The sequence below is a fragment of the Vipera berus genome (assembly GCF_964194415.1).
Source record: "Vipera berus genome assembly, chromosome: 3".
NCBI lineage: Eukaryota > Metazoa > Chordata > Lepidosauria > Squamata > Viperidae > Vipera > Vipera berus.
In genome coordinates this window covers 129,592,113-129,609,399 of record NC_138204.1, presented here as the reverse complement: position 1 = coordinate 129,609,399, position 17,287 = coordinate 129,592,113, and the positions used below count along the sequence as shown (strand labels likewise).

The following is a 17,287-nucleotide window of genomic DNA, read 5'->3' as shown; positions in this document are numbered from 1 at the left end:
TGGCTCTACAAATGTTGGATCACAATTCCTAATCAAGATAAGTAATGATGAAAGATGCAGAACACAACAACTGAAGGACCTTGCCACTGTGACTTCCCAACAGGGGCTTAAATCTCTTAAGTATCTTGTTGTATGGTTTTTCTTCTTGGGATATTTCTAACTCTCTTTTGAGTTAAGAATCTGAGTATCTTCATTAGAAGCTTAGTCTCATATTCTGGCTAAACCTAATATTCAGTGACAGATCTTTAGCTTTCCCTGATTCTACAAGAAAGTTCTTCATCATCATAGAAAAGGATTGAAAGTAGACATGATGGCTTATCAGCTTATCAGCTTAATATTTGGCTTCACTCTGCCTGAAGAGTATAAAAATGAAGCTAAAATGGGGCATTTCAATGTTGATCTCCAGAAAGATTGGAATTTCCTTTTTAATGGTGGTGGCTTGCCTGGGTTAATTATTTATTCAGCCTCCTGAGCATGCTGCACAGGTGAGACTATTTGCTGGCCAAATTCATTACCCAGCCTTCCACACCCCCAGAAGGGAGATATTACAATCTTGCGATGCATGACTGTCTTACATCTTGAAGGAAGAAATGTTTTATTGAGATGCCTGTTCTATGCAGTCTGGAGCCCAATTCCAATAACTACTTGTCATCCAAATTTTACACATCTGATGAACTGAATACTTGTTCTGTACTTGTTGGCTTATGACTAGGTACCTCCAGACGGTTGTTAAATTTTCTTCTATTACCATTGTTGCTTGAAAACTTTTGATATACTCTTGACTCTGTGTATTTGTGTGTGGGGGTGTGTGTGTATGGGTAGATGTGTATTCTGCACATGCTGGAGGTATCCAGTTTAAAACTTGTTTGAGTATTATTTCTGTTTCCTTTTCTTTATCACCTTGATTTTTTGTTATATGAGATACAGTTAATCTCTGACTATAACTGAAGTTGATAACTACATGATCCGTGTGGAAGGAAGGACACATCGAAAGATTAAAAATTGTGAACTCTTCCTTTCCTTTTTATTAGTAAAGATGGCAAAGGAACCATTTTTTTCTTCCCCTTTCGTTTTTGGAAGCTAACCCTGAGGTTCTGAAATGAACAAATCCTTCTGCCCTTCTTCATCCTTCCTTCTTCAAGCAACAAGAAATGTTCTTTTGTGGCATTCTCACCATTAAGCCATTCAGCTAAGAGATAAAAGAAGTAACAACAGAAGCAGGGGGACACACTGGTGCTGAAGTGATGTATGTGTGTATTAGTGTAAGAATTTGAAATTTGGTGAAAGAAATGAACCTGGAGAAGACAATATGAGGCAGTGAGGAACATTGGGGTCATCATGGGATGAAGAAGAAAAGAAGAGGTGATTAAGAGCAGCCTACTTATAAAGGAAATTTCCCAAAGCCCCAGTAAAGAATAGAAAAGCAATAGATTGGCTGAACTGAAGTCTGTCAACAGAGACAGCCCCAGAAGAAATATATTGAAAAGAAGAAGATATGGCAGATCTTAATAGTGGAAAAAAAATCTATGGGAACACAGGAGGAGTTAACAAATACCAGAGTGGCCAAGTTGAACTTGGGAGCATTTTTTTAAAAAGTCACTTGAATAATGAGGATCAACTAAATTTTATTTCTTTATGTCTCTGGGAAACCTTCACCCCAAAAGGCACGTGAGAAATACAGATTTATAAACAATCTGAGGACCCAGATTGTTGGGGGCAATAAGCTGACTTTGTAATAATGCCGCTTGGGGGGGAAAAGCCCTAATAAGCAGGCATATACATAGAATGAAGGCTATTGCTAAGCACATTGGTTTGTGCTTAAATTGTAAGCCGCCCTGAGTCTTCGGAGAAGGGCGGGATATAAATGGGATTAAAATAAAAATAAAATAAATAAATAAGTAAATGTAATAACAAATAGTTGGTTTTAAGCTAATGATTTTACTAGTTGCTATCTAATATTCTTTTGCTACTGCTTGTACAATATGTATTTGAGCCATATTTTTAAAATTGTTTTATCATGTTTTACCCTTTATTGTTGATCCAGTTGTATCTTTCTGGTGATTGAATGATCAGCCAATCCTCTGAAACAGATTTGGGGAGAGATATGAATTGCAGTAATGGTGAATATCTGTAGCTCGGGTGGAGGATGAGGGTGAAGGTTTGTTCTCCGAGCTTGTGGGTTAGTTTTTGAATGTTGTTACCAGGCTACAGTAGGCAACATTTTCAGTGGAGTTTAGGGGATGTCATTGTCAGTTTTCTGTTTATAAGGGCTTCAGGTGTGGTTGTGTCAAGTGAGGGTCTTGTGATGGGTCAGGTATGAGTCAGGCTTGTGATGTGGAGGTTACATCAGGTCAGGGTTACTGGGAGATGAACTGCTGGTGGGAGGGGGATGGGCCAGGTGGGAGAGGAAGGGGCCTTGCGTGAGTTGGTTGAGCGTCAGTGCTATGTCTGGCTGGCTGTGCAGTTGATTTGGATTCTGAGGGGTTGTAGGTCGATGTGTCTGTTGATGAAATTGCTTGTAGGGTGCCAGGCTTCGATGAACTCACAAGCGTGACTGATGATTTTAGTGTTGCTCCAATTGAACAGGTGTTGTTTGGTGTTGGTGTGGAGATTAAGGATTTGAGATCATGGCATTTGATATGAATACCTGCTGTACTAGTGGGACAGATCCTTCACTCTCATTCAGGAAAAAGGGAAGGTATCTTACATGAATAAAACATTGGACATACTCCGTTATTGGCATATAATATCCTTATTTTTTTATAATTGTACACTGTTTTGGGGACTACTAATAGAAAACTAGCAGATAGAGGGAGAGAGAGAGAGAGAGAGATTAATTTCCAAACACTTGAATTACATTGCCCCTAAAATTGAAGGCATCCTAAATAAAATAACAGGTAAAAGTTATTTAATGATCAAAACCAACATTTCTTTCCATTAGGTGTCTTTGAGTATATATTAAATTTGTAAGCATAGAAGTACATCTTTATATTTGAATGGATGCTTTCCTCTTTTGCTCTGTCCTGATAACATTCATCTTTCGTTTCTTTTTTTTCAGTGGGATGGAGTTGGCCCTCTCCCTGACTGTGCAGAACCACCAAAAGGAATCCAGATGCTATGGCACCCATCCATAGTCAAACCCTACCTCACACTTCTCTCTGAGTGCTCAAATCCAGATACACTAGAAGGGGCAGCTGGTGCACTACAGAATTTGGCTGCAGGTAGCTGGAAGGTATGAAATCTGCCAGACCCTTAAATCAGCATAGATGTCTTAAGTTGAATAATTAAAAACTAATTGGAATACCAGTTGAAACAATTGCTTTCCCTACTGTAAGATCAATAAGGAATTCTTGCTATTCATGACTGCCAGCATATTAGATCTAAATTCTATTTATATTGCTAATGATTCGTATTTAAAAAAAATACAAGAGCCAAGTTCCCTCCTTTAACTCTGTTTGTTTGCTTGAGCACAATAAAACCATTTCTTTGTGAAGAAACCCAATTATATTTAGCATCAATTAACATCCTTGCTGACAGCTTTAGGAAATTATCAAGGACAAATGAGAAAACTCAGTTAGGTTCCTTATCTGAGGTTGAGAAACAACCTTAAGCTGCTCTGTTGACTAAATGTGAAGTAGGATTGATTCTTCAGGAAATCCTTCCTTAAAATTTAATTAGTTCCACTTCAAGATGTATGGGCTCAGGTAGTAGAACTGTGATGTGATTTAATATATTTGTTTCCATATTATGCCAGCATGTTTTATTTATGCTACGCTGTTAGTACAATATACTAATCTATATGGACCAGGCAATAGAAGACATGGTTTATCCTTGCTACAGCATGCTAAAAATAGCTTATATATCAATAAGATGCATGGCTTGTCATGTCCAAGGTAAGCATGTCTGACCAAACAATTTTTCTTTGAATTGGGAGCTTGACAAGCAAAAGTGATGCAACTGAGCAGTGAATGAAATAATCTGCTTTCCCAGAAAATTCATATAGAATAAGCAGTGTTACCCTAAGCTTTTCCATTCTGTCTTGTCAAATTGCCTAAAATGTGTGACCCTGGAGGATGTTGTGTCTTGAAGGGAGAAAAATGCCTAATTATATATAGACTTATATATAATTAGCTAAAGCAATGAAATTTTAATCTGCTACTTGCCAATAAGAGGGCCCTTTTATGATGTAGAAAATATTTATTTACAGCTGTCCAATTGCAAATAAAGCTTTCTTCATGTTAGCCAGAACATTTCTTTTGGATTAAATACCTGCCAGGGACAGCCAGCAAAAGTTTATGATATACAATAACAGTATCATTAGCAAACATTGCAAGCTCTTTCACATATGAATGTGCTTCTGAAAATATTTAGGTTCAGTGATGGAAGGAAATGGATAATTGCATGTGTTCATTTCCCTACATGCTTATATGATATTTGTGTAAAATACCTTTTCCTCTAGTTAGTTAAGCTGCTTAGAATCCTCACAAGTAAATGGTCTGAGAGGATCAGATACTCTAACAATGTGTTAATTGGAGAGTACAGACAGCCCCATGGGTACTCCCATGTTGTGGATAAGAAACCCCGTCCAGTTTCCCTCATGTCAGCTGTATGAACTAAGATTGCTAAGTGTTGTAGTTCAATCTCTGGCAAGAGTGAAAGGGGTTGTTACCCCTACCCTTGTCACCCTGCCATTCTTGGTATATAATGGTGATAGGTTATGCAATATTTTCCTTGTGCCACTTCCCACTTTGCTGGAAGAAGCAAATGCCTGGGCCAGGCTTCTTCTCCTTCACACCAATTGTGTGAGAGATGGGACTCTCACAGTTTGAGCACTTACTTGCCTGCAACCTGTGAGTATAATACTTATAAAAAGGAAAATAATACCTCAGCTCCTGGCTATAGTAGTATGAGGCCTGTGGCCAGACAACAGCAGCCATCTCTCCTGTTGAGGAGATCCAAATAAAGCTTTTATGATTGAAACATTAATTTTAAGTTAAATATTAAATTTAAATATGTTCTTTTATCCTGAACTAACAATTGGGCAGCATAAGGCACTAGGCTGCTCTTGGAGAGGCTGGGCATAAACCAAATGGGCTGGATCTGAGGTTCTCAGATAGAATAAAACATGTAAGAATAGTCACAGAAGGGCAATAAACCTCTGGTTGAAAAATCGCTGGAAACCATTAGTGGACACATTCAAAGTATCAAAATTCAGGAAGCAGACTAAATAGCTTAATACAAGGAATCAGTACAAGTCCTCACTACAATATTTAACTGCCTCAAGAGAGGAAATTTTTCCTGAGCTTCTCCTAGCTTGTCCTGATCTCTACCAGTGTTTCCATATGGACATTTCTTTTCAACATTTCTCAGGAAAATGATTATGTTCTTCCAAATCCCAAGAAAAATCAGGCAAGAAAACATGAATCGAGATAGAGTCAGAAAGTGCTCTCTACCATTCTGCTTGTAATGTTTGTAAAATGTCACATGTAAGATGTTTCATGTAATTCTCAGCTCTCCAAGAAGCGCTTCATGCTTGGGACAGCCAATTCCCAACCTGACTCGAAAGGTCCTGTTGTCAGATGCAACATGCCAGGGAGCAGCGGGTGCTAATTTTTTTAATTATTATTTTATTTCCATTTATATCCCGCCCTTCTTCGAAGACTCAGGGCGGCTTACAAGCTTAGCAGTAGCCTTCATTCTGTGTATATGCCTGCTTATTAGGGCTTTCACACACACACACCCAAGCGGCATTATTACAAAGTCAGCTTATTGCCCCCGACAATCTGGGTCCTCATTTTACCTACCTCGGAAGGATGGAAGGCTGAGTCAACCTTGAGCCTGCTGGGATGCGAACCTGCAATAATTGCAGGCAGCTGGTGTTACTTAAGGAGGCATTAGCCTACTGCTAATGAACAGATTCTCAGCTCGCCTCTTGATTTTCCTTTTCCTCTTCCTGGAGATAGTACAGAGGACCTCCAGATCAACCTTATCAATGAGCAAACATTTAATAATGCACATTGGCACTAACTGGATGGGTATGAGAGTCTGTAGCATCTTCAGTTTCCAATTTATAAAAAATACAAAATGGACTTCAGATTTCTCACTCTAAATCCCAAAGCTTAATACCTCTCAGGAATTTGAAAACTGTTCCCCTAGATGTCAGCTTTCAATCCGAATTTTAGGAGCTTTTCATCTTAGCTGCTGATTCCCTAGAGCGGACATGTCAAACACAAGGCCCGGGGGCCGGATCCGGCCCGCGAAGTGGTTTCATGTGGCCCGCAAAGCCATCCTGGAAACAGTGAGGGAACGGCCCCCACTGCCTTGGCCCTGGCCCAGAGACCCTCCTTCTGCCAGAGACCCTCAGATCTGTCCCACTCCTGCCCAGGTCCCCATAGGCACCCTTGATGTGAACGATGCAGAGCTGGCCACGCCCACCCAGTAGGCCATATGCACTCTAGCCACGCCCACCCAGTAGGCCACGCCCACCCAGTCCCTTGAGGGCAACTGCAATGCTGATGCGGCCCTCAATGAAATTGAGTTTGACACCCCTGCCCTAGAGATTTCTAGCTTGCAGTTCAGTGCTTCTCTCACCTAATGCCCAGAAATACTGCTTTTACCATGGGCACTCAATACTATAGCTACTAAATACTTTGCCTCATCCATGTTCAAACAGGCCTTATTCTCTCTCCTGGAAGATTTTCTTGGCCTGATTCAGTGTTTTTCCTCAATTCCAGTCACAGAAAAGCTTCACTCTTACAACACTTCTCTCTTGTTCAAGTGTTGCTTAGCTTTCTGCTTTTCCTGGAACGTAGATCACCAAAACCATGTGGCTACTTCTAGTCCCTATTTTGTCCTCTTCATCCAGAAATTTTTTCTCCTTCTCCAGATTTTTTTCCCTCTCGGCTCCTCTCCTAGGTAATCTGCTTTTTCACATATGTGAAATTTCTTTTTTTTCTTCAGTCTCAATACAAAGGGTTTTTGTAGGCAACAATAGAGTTGAGGAAGGCTAATCTGGGCAAATTTCTTCCTCTGCTACTTTGAGGCTTGGTTGACTGTTAATATGAGACCTCCCACCTGTCTGCTCAGACAGATGGGATATGTGCATTGGCTTTCTGGTTGCAAATTTGTCTTCCTGTCTACATACCATCCAGGCTACTCAAATCTGGGCAAAGCTGGAAGAGGGAAATTTCTTCCCAGAATGGTGGTGGCAATCAATGCAGACTCATGATCTCCTCCACTCAGAATTACTTCCATCTGAAACTCTGTTATTTAAATAAAAGCACCAAACTTATACCTTTATTTTCCTTGTTGGTCTCTTAAATTGATTTAGTTTAATCTAATGGAAGAATAAAGTCAGGGAAATTATTTTTCATAATAACAATGAGAAACAAAGCCATAGTAGTATATTACAGAAATTTCCTCCTTTAATTGGCATAGCAAATAAATGCTATGGCAAAGAAAATTTTGTTTACTGCAAAACCTCAGTTTGAATTAGAATGGGCTGTTCTCAAAGGAATATTTTCTCCTTTCATGCTGAGCAATTATTTGAATGCTAATGTCAGTCTGATTTATGGACTACCTGGATGATTGCGTATATTCCAATTTCAAAATACACTGCCATCCCTCAAAAAATTATTTGTCTTTGTCATTTTTTAAAAAAATTATCTAGTAGGCTTATTGGGGCTTATTGACTTATAGAGCATATGTGCAGGACTGTTACTTAATAACAATAGTGAACATATTCAAGAATGAATTTATTTCTCAATTTGGAAGAAGGATGAATTAGCCGCATCTCATACTGAATTCTTTTGCAAGAAAGACAGCAGAGGATAATTGCTTGCAAACATATCCTTATTGACAGTACCCCAAGAATTCTGGCATGATTAATAAAATATTTGAGAAGGTTCATAACTTGAAAGCATAGATAAGATTATAGTTTGATTCACAGTGACAGTTATGGGATCTTCTATATGGAGCTTTCACAAGAAAACATTATAAATAGGATTATTATTTGATACTCTTTGACTAGATCCAAATAACAACTTGTATATGCCTAAAATAGTTTCGGTTCCTGTCTTACATCCTATCTTCATTGTGCAGCAGACTTCTCTTTCAAAAGTGATTTATTATACAGAACATTAGAATGAGCATAAACTCAAGAGGCATATAGGAGCAGCATTAGAATTAGCTCTCTAAGTTTGGGGAGCTCGGACTGTATGCTCTATTGTTGCAGAGTTCGTATCTGTGTTGTGGGTGTTTATGTACAGAAACAGATACACTAAATGTTCACCTAACATCTTCTGACTGCCTTTCAGAATGTGCTCACGATAAAGCAGTGGATTGGAAAGGTTTTGAGTAGATGGAGTTGAAGAAAGCAAAATATATATTTATTTGTTTCTGATCCATCCAAACATCAATGTTATCTGGAGAAAATGGCACAGTTCACAAATACTTTCTGCAATTACCTACTTTCCAATACAATATTTCCCACCTTACTGTATAGCCTTATGCAAACCTGTGGAGTGAAGTGGCTAAACACATATCTGGTTCAATTCTAAGCTATACTGTCAGACAAAGCTACTCAGTCTTCTGCAATATGAGGAGAGCAGCAACTGTACCTGTCAGTAATTCAAAATGAGATTGGCTGTTATTAGCATCTATAAAATGATGACTTTTATTACCATTTTCCATCTCTAAATAACTTTTGCTATAGCCTCCTTATTCAGTCGATAAAACTTATTTGCTTTGTCATATTCATACTTTTTTTCCTGCAGTGGTCGGTATATATACGTGCTGCAGTACGGAAAGAAAAAGGCCTGCCTATACTAGTAGAACTTCTTCGAATAGACAATGATCGGGTGGTATGTGCGGTTGCAACAGCTTTACGGAATATGGCCTTAGATGTCCGAAATAAAGAACTAATAGGTAGGTGCTAGCATGATAATTATTGGCTTCACACCAACTTTGCAATAATGTTATATAAATATGCCATTCCTGCATACGGTTAGGTGAGAAATTAAACATATTTAACAGTCTAAAGTGTTAAGATATTTCCAGAATGGGATTCTCTATATTTGGTTAATCTTGAAAAGGTCTATATGTATTTTGTGTTTTTATCTTTTGGGAGAGGCAGAAGCCTTTCTGACACTACTCTATGTGCAAAACTGCATGTGCTTTTGAGTTTTATTCAAGTGCTGTAGGTGAAAGCTGACAAAGGATAGAAAAGATGCAAACACGTGAAAAGTTTAAATAGAAGTAGAAAGATCCCACCAGCAGGAATACTCTTGCAACCTCTTATAATGAAGAGTTTTCCCCTCTTCTAGTAATAGGAATGTCCAAGGAATGCCATTCTGCTCAGCTGGAAGCAAACTTGGTGTGCTACTGTATTGTAATTTTGCATTTCTCTGGTTAATACCAACTTTTTCATTTTATCCAGAAGAATTGCAAATCCAGGATGGTGGCAATTTACCATAAGATCCCAGGTTAAAGCTGAGAGATCATGAGTAGTAGTCTTGCCCTGTGCACAGAATCAGCTGGGTGGCTTTGGGACAGTATCTCAGCCCTAGGAAGAAGGCAGTAGCATATTATTCCTGAAAATCCTGCCTAGAAAAATGCAGGGATCACTAGGAATCAAGGCTGACTTACTTGCTTTTAAAGCTACTGTACAGAAAGCCATTGATGCGCACATTTCTGTCTTAAGACATTTTTTCAATTCATGTGAAAATACATCTGACCAATAGTAATTTTTTAAAATTTATATTGCCACCTAATTGCTCGTGGTGACTCAAGGCAGTTTATAGGAGATAAAAACACAATATAAAAGAAATAAAAATAATAAAAAAATAAAACACACACTCATACCAACCATTTAATGGGCTCCCATCCTGCTCTGGGTTCCCTAGGCCCACTGGCAGAACCATATCTTCAAGGACTTCCGAAAAACTGTCAAGAATGGGAATCAGTCTAATTCCCGGAGGGATGATGTTCCAGAAGGAGGGAGCCACCACGAGACGGCCCTTCTTCTGGATCCCGCCAGATGTATCTCCTTAGGGGACAGGACCCACAATATTCCTTACCTCCTTCCTCTAGTGCACAGGTCTGCAACCCGCGGCTCCGGAGCCGCATGCGGCTCTTTCAACCGTCTCCTGCGGCTCCCAGTCCCCTGTCATGTGCAGTCCAAAAAAAAAAGTGGGACTAAAAAAGTTCAACCAATCAATTCAAATATGCAGGGTAGGTGCATATCTCGCCTTGGCTCCACTCTTCAGTCAAACCCTGTTCTGTGCATGCGCGCATGTACGCAAATGCGCACACATTTTTTGCGGCTCCCAGTTTTTCCTTCTGTGAGGGAACCGGTTCCGAGTGGCTCTTTCACTGTTTCAGGTTGCTGACCCCTGCTCTAGTGGATCAGGTGGATGTAAATGGCAAGAGACGGTCCCTCAGATAACCTGGTCCCAAGCCATGAAGGACTTTAAAGGGGACAACCAGCACCTTGAATTGCATCCGGAAGCAAATTGGCAGCCAATGCAACTCCCACTGAAAAAGGCACTGAAAAAAGTGAATTTGTGACCATTTTTCACACTTAATGATCATTGCAGCGTCTCCATGATCATGTGATCAAAATTCAGACACTTGGGAACTGATTCATATTTATAACAGTTGCAGTGTCCCTGGGTCATGTGATCACCTTTTTGCAACCTGCTGACAAGCAGAGTTAAATGGGGAAGCCAGATTCACTTAACAACTGTGTTACTAAGTTAACAACTGCAGTGATTCACTTAGCAACTGTAGCAAGAAAGGTCACAAAATGAGGCAAAATTTACTTAACAACCATCTCGGTTAGCAACAGAAATTTTGGGTTCAATTGTGGTCATAAGTCAAAGACTACCTGTACTCCTCTTTAAAAAAACATTCCTATTATATCACATCTTGGATTAATATCCATGTGCCTAATCATCCTATTCCAAAGTTGTCAATTTATCATCTTCAGTCACTGTTTACAACAATTTTAGAAAATAAAATAAAGAATGACCAAGGGAGCTCACAGAAGGCTTTTTATTTCTGAGAAGGTTATTTAAGCGATTGTTAAGATGCTGTTTGCAAGTTAAAGATAGGAACTTTGAAATGCACTTATAAATCATATTTTTATTAGGTTTCTGGAACATCAAGTGTCATAACAATAAAGATTCCCTCAAGCAAAGGCCCTGTGCAGATCAACCACTGTGAATTCATCTCCAGTCTAATATTTTCTAGTTGATGTGTTCATATATTGTAGACAGCCTCCTTGTGCAGAGAGATTTAAGCTTTCTCCCAGATTTTTAGGAGGAAAAAAATCTTCACAATTATGCAGCTGGAAACCACAGGATGCCCCCAAATCTAAGAGATATAATCTGGAGGCCCTGTTAAAATGGGGCTTGGGCAAAGCAACATAGCAACTGAAGCTTTGTTTTTAAAAAATGTGAAATCATGGCCCTGATCGCTGTTTCTGTGGTAGGATGTAGAGGATCAAAAGCAATCCTTCTGTATTTGACTTCAAATGCTACAGCCGCAGCCAATATGACCAGTGGTGAGGGAGTTATAGTTCAAGACATTTGAAGAAGTATCAGTTGCCACCTCTTAACAAGGACACTTGTTTAGAACTGTAATTATTAGGAAACACTTTACCTTTTTTAAACAAAAAATATGGCTACAAAAGGTGTAAATCTGCTATCTAGTGCAGTTGTAGAAAGCTGTACTTATTTGGGTTAGTCAGAACCAACTTAAATTATTTTAGAAATATGTAGAAAATAATTGCCTTCTAAAGACTCCTAGAAGTAGAGAGTCTTCATCAAAGGTTTATAACTTGAAAGTCAAGGCTTGTATTATGTCAGGAGCTGCTTTTTTTCAATAATCCATACTATTTTTTATACAAGCTACATAAGTTTGATGATGGTAGGAATATTTTTACTAAAGGGGAACATTATGCTGATACAAAGTTGCACGATGTATGGTTATATATACGGTAATATTAATATTGTAATAAAGACTATTTATATGATATTCCATGGTACATTCTAGCATTCTAAATCAGTATCTGTTAATTTATTCTCTGTCAAGTTTCTCATAAAATGGCTCAGTGCAAAGAATTTTCCCAATTATAAAATATGTAATGCCTCACTGTTAAAATTTAAACTAGGACCAATATATTCCAAAGGTGCTTTTTCAAAAGGCAACTGGACTGTCTTTGTTTTTCCTTGAAGACGTTTTGCTTCTCATCCAAGAAGCATCTTCAGTTCGAACTTGAACTGAACTGAAGAAGCTTCTTGAATGAGAAGTGAAATGTCTTCAAGGAAAAACAAAGAAAGGCCTCTCGCCTTTTGAAAAAGCGCCTTTGGGACAACCATGATTGGATGAGTGAGAATCTCCATAGACATTTAGAATGAATATAGTCTTAATCTATGTCAGATAATGACTTACCTTGTTTCCCTCCAGAAAAGATAGACTCCAAAATTAAGTTAGAAACTTTATGGACATAATATACAGAAATCCAGATTCCAAAAGTGTATTCAGTTTTCTTAGCTACATCAATTTAATTGGGCAATGTGAAAACCAAGAAAAAGTATTCTAGCTCAAGTGTGTGTTGTGCTGGTTTCTACAAGTAATAGGGAACTTGATTTACTAGTTTTGTCCTAAAAAGTTACATGGCAGTGTAGATTTGAAGGTGATAGTCCAATAATCTCAACTAAAAACAGGTATTTTCTGTTACCTGCTTCCATTTTCTAATCACAAACATTTTTCACCCCCAGCACGTCTTACAAATATTATTTTTCCCTTGATCTCTGGTTAGTTGTACTCTGTAATTTATAGAGATCAACATCAGACCTACTTCAGAAATTAAGATTAACAGGTTCTCTAGTCCCCTAGACATACTCAAGTAAATTATCCTGGGAAAATATTATCTGCAAACCCAGCACTTTCAAACATATTTGATATTATAAGCAAATTTATATTAAAAAGGTAAAGGTTCCCCCGCACATGCGTGCTAGTCGTTTCCAACTCTAGGGGCCGGTGCTCATCTCCGTTTCAAAGCCAAGGAGCCAGCGCTTGTCCGAGGACATCTCCGTGGTCCTGTGGCCGGCATGACTAGACGCCAAAGGCGCACTGAACGCTGTTACCTTCCCACCGTAGTGGTCCCTATTTTTCTACTTGCATTTTTACATGCTTTTGAACTGCTAGGTTGGCAGAAGCTGGGACGAGTAACAGGCGCTCACTCTGTTACGCAGCACTCGGGATTCGACCCGCCAAACTGCCGACCTTCTGAACGACAAGCTCAGCGTCATAACTCACTGAGCCACCGCGTCCCTTGAAAATTTATATTATTTCCCAGCTAATTGGTTATTACTTTATCTACCTAGCTTTATTTAGAATTTTGTTAAGTTACATATGTTGGTTATCTCAAATTATATGTAAAGGTAAATTAAGAGGCAGATCAGTGTAGTAGTTATGGCACCAGGCTAGAAAACAGGGGGCTGTGAGTTCTAATCCTGCCTTATGCATGAAACCAGCTAAGTGGATTTAGTTCAATCAGCCTCTGTCAGTCTAAGGAAGAAAACAATGGCAAACCACCTCTAAAAAACCTCACCAATTGCAGGGACTATTCTAGGCAGTCATCAGGGGTCAACAGTGACTTGAAGACCAAAAGTAAAATAAGTACAACAGTTAATTTATATAAAGAATATAGAAGTAAAAATTGTTGTTTTTTTAAGCTTCTATTTTAATTTTAATTCACAATAGAAGAGATTATGTCATTTGTATGACTGCATTTTTTCTTTGCACCTGAATGAAAATAATGTACTAGAAAAAGGAAACATATGTGACATCATTTGTTCATGGCATAAATTTGTATAAAGGGGGAGGAATGTAAAGTACAATAAAAACTACAGCTTTCTATTTAAAAAAATCTCCATTCCTATAAAACTCAAATTAGTCAAATAACTTTCAGTATGATTTGAAAAGCTAGATTTTCTTCTATTCATACATCTCAATTTTTCTTAATGTTTTTATTCTTCTTTGCACTTTGAAAAAGTTAATTGATCTTCATGAAAGATAATAGGCTATCCTTTCTGTATTAATTTCTTATTGTTTATAATAATAATAATAATAATAATAATAATAATAATAATAATAATAATAATAATAATAATAATAATAATAATAATAATAATAATAATAAAGTTGGAAGCGACCTTGGAGGTCATCTAGTCCAACCCCCTGCTCAGGCAGGAAACCTTATACCATTTCAGGCAAATGGCTGTCCAGTCTCTTCTTAAAAACCTCCAGTGTTGGAGCATGCACCACCTCTGGAGGCAGGTTGTTCCACTGGTTAATTGTTCTAACTGTCACGAAGTTTCTCCTTAGTTCTAGGTTGCTTCTCTCCTTGACTAGTTTCCATCCGTTGCTTCTTGTCCTACCTTTAGTCGCTTTTGAGAATAGCTTGACTCCCTGTTTGTGGCAGCCCCTGAGATATTGGAACACTGCTATCATGTCACCCCTCACCTTTCTCTTCATTAAACTACACATACCCAATTCCAGCAACTGTTCCCTATGTGTTTTGGCCTCCAGCCCCCTAATCATCTTTGTTGCTCTTCTCTGTACCCTTTCTAGAGTCTCGACATCTTTTTTACATCGTGGTGACCAAAACTGGATGCAGTATTCCAGGTGTGGCCTTACCAAAGCATTGTAAAGTGGTATTAGTACTTCACTTGATCTTGATTCTATCCCTCTGTTAATGCAGCCTAGCACTGTGTTGGCTTTTTTGGCAGCTGCAGCACACTGCTGGCTCATACTGAAGTAATGAAAATATTGTAGCTTCCTTTTCTTTGAGCTCACATTGTTTTAACTGTAAACACATGGTATAGCCAGAACACATTTAAAACACACTTTAGAATATAAATCCAGCTTCCAAAAAAAATCACTGAAAGGGAGCAATAAAAATTCTTGAAATACAATTTACTCCGATATACCTACATTTAGTTCATAAGTATGGTAAAGCTACTTGTACCTAAAGAAAGGGGTCTCAAAAAGTGTTCCAAGCACAATGAGCTATTTCTTAAAATGCATATGCATCCTTACATGATGTTGGCTGGGTGTTTTTCATTGGGAGTATAAGGATGAGTTCTAATGAAATTGAAATGATTGCTCAGTTTGCTCAATCCATTTCAGATCATGTTTTCAGACAACTGAGTGGCATTTATCTAATTAGGAAGTTGATTTAGTTTGCAAGGATAGAATCTATATGTGTAAGAGGTATTGAATCATTAGATCAATTCAAAGACGACAATTTGATTCAGTGTTTTGATACAAATTGATAATGTGATTCAGAAAAGTGATAGTTTAGAATTTAACTGAATCTTCACAAAGAATAATACTCAAGTTAGTGCTCTAGTGGGTTGGGATATAAGTGGTCCATATTCAATTTCTTGCTTACCAATAATAATAGTGGTAGTTGTAGTAGACCAGAATTTCTGTTGCTAAGAGACACATCTGCAAAATGCTGTGTCACATAACTGCATTACTTAGCAACCGCAATCCCAGCAGTATGTGTTGCTTTTGTTAAGTGAGACTCACAAGTCATTGACCAAGTACCTCCTCACAGCTTCTTGCTGGCTTCCAACAAACAAAAGTGAATGAGGAAGCCGGAAGGAAGTTGTGAACCCAGGGCAGTTTGCAAACAGGTCAGTGGGTGGATAAGCGACTGCTCCAGCCAGCGCAAGTGTTCCAGGCCAGGGTTGGCTGCTACCAAGGGCAGAAGGGTACCTAAGTTTCCTGACACTCCACTGCCCTTTTTCTTAGGTATATTTAAACTCTCTGTATTCACTTGTTCAAGCATCTTTCATTCCCATGGATTTGTCTGATAAGCTATCCTCCTATTATAAAGTCAAGGGGAGGGAATCATTAGAAAAAGAAAGAACAACACCACAAATTTCTCCCCTCAAATGGAAAGGGAAAATAGATTAAGAATTAGAATCTAGTTCAGTTTGGAGGGTGTTGCACATTATAATTAGGCATTTCTTCCTGTTGTCTGTATTATTATAAAATCTGGATTAATCTCAGGTCATAAGCATTGATTATTTAGTTAGCAGAGATAAACTGTGTTCATATACAAACCCTACTGCATCAATTTACCTAATGGATATTATACCTTCTGATACAGAATTTCATATGTTAATTACTCTGGCATGATTTGCTTTTCCTTGCTCGGAATTAGCTGGAGAGAGTGATATTTCTAACTTTGTGCGCCATTAACTCTTAAAACTTTCTGTCTTCTCCCTTTCAATTTTCTGTTTTTAGAAATGTAAAAGAATCTTTAGTCCTGCATATACAGAAGAAGAAAAAAGTCCAAATCCTTAAATCATTTCTTTTTGTTATCTATTCAAGAATGGATTATTGCATACTAGTTTTGGGATAAGGCAATGCTGTAACCAATGTTCTGGTGATCCCTTCATCTTACAGGCTTTTTCTTTTACCCTTCTCCTGAATTGTAGAGTATCTCAATGCTTCTCCCACACTTTGCTGCTCATGTGTTCCATTTTCTCATAACCAGTTATTACAGCATCTCTAACCCATACATTAGGCTTCTCTCAAGAAATAGGGAACATTAGAACTGGAATCAGGCCCAAACAGTCATTCAAAGATGGACCCATTATGCATAAATTACAACATGCCACAAGTTATTGTATGCTTAAATTTGCAAAAGGCTTTTGATGAAAACCTTCTTAAACTAAGTACATGTTGTGTGAACTGGTATTTGTAAACTGTAATTTGTAATCTGTAACTTCCTGGAAACTAATGTTTTTTGAGATGTGCAGAGATCTCCCATCATCTGTAGCACAGAAGGTATATAAGCCCTAGAGCTGCACATGCCACTGAAACTCAGTTATGGTGAGTTACCCTGTGGTAAGATGGGCAGCCAAAATAACAACAACAACAATAATAATAATAGCAGCCCTCAGACTACTAATGCGATAAAGAAAATACAATTTAATTGAATCCTGTGAAGGTATTTCCCTGCATGCCTTATATAATGGACTAAATCAAACCCTAAATGATCTTACTTTTAAGCTATGCAAAGCAGTGAAGGAAACTAAAGCTGTGACATCATTTCTGTGCACAATTGCCTTTCCATCAAGAAGATTAATTATGCACATAGAATTTCCATTGAAGCTAATTAAGAAATGATCAGTGTACCATATCTTTATCTATAGTGTATACCTGTTTGTTCCCCAAAAGATATTACTTCCTTAAGTAATGG

The 17,287-nt window shown here is 38.2% G+C and overlaps 1 protein-coding gene across 1 annotated transcript in view; it reads left to right on the top strand.

Annotated features, from left to right (window-relative positions):
* The window catches only part of CTNND2 (catenin delta 2), a gene marked incomplete at its 5' end in the record, with an annotated part of 412,468 nt that overhangs the window by 346,767 nt on the left and 48,414 nt on the right, over positions 1-17,287 (top strand). The window contains 2 exons of the mRNA XM_081326152.1: positions 3,059-3,232; positions 8,775-8,925. Of these exons, the coding sequence (XP_081182278.1) occupies positions 3,059-3,232; positions 8,775-8,925 (325 nt within the window). The remainder of the gene's footprint in view (positions 1-3,058; positions 3,233-8,774; positions 8,926-17,287) is intronic.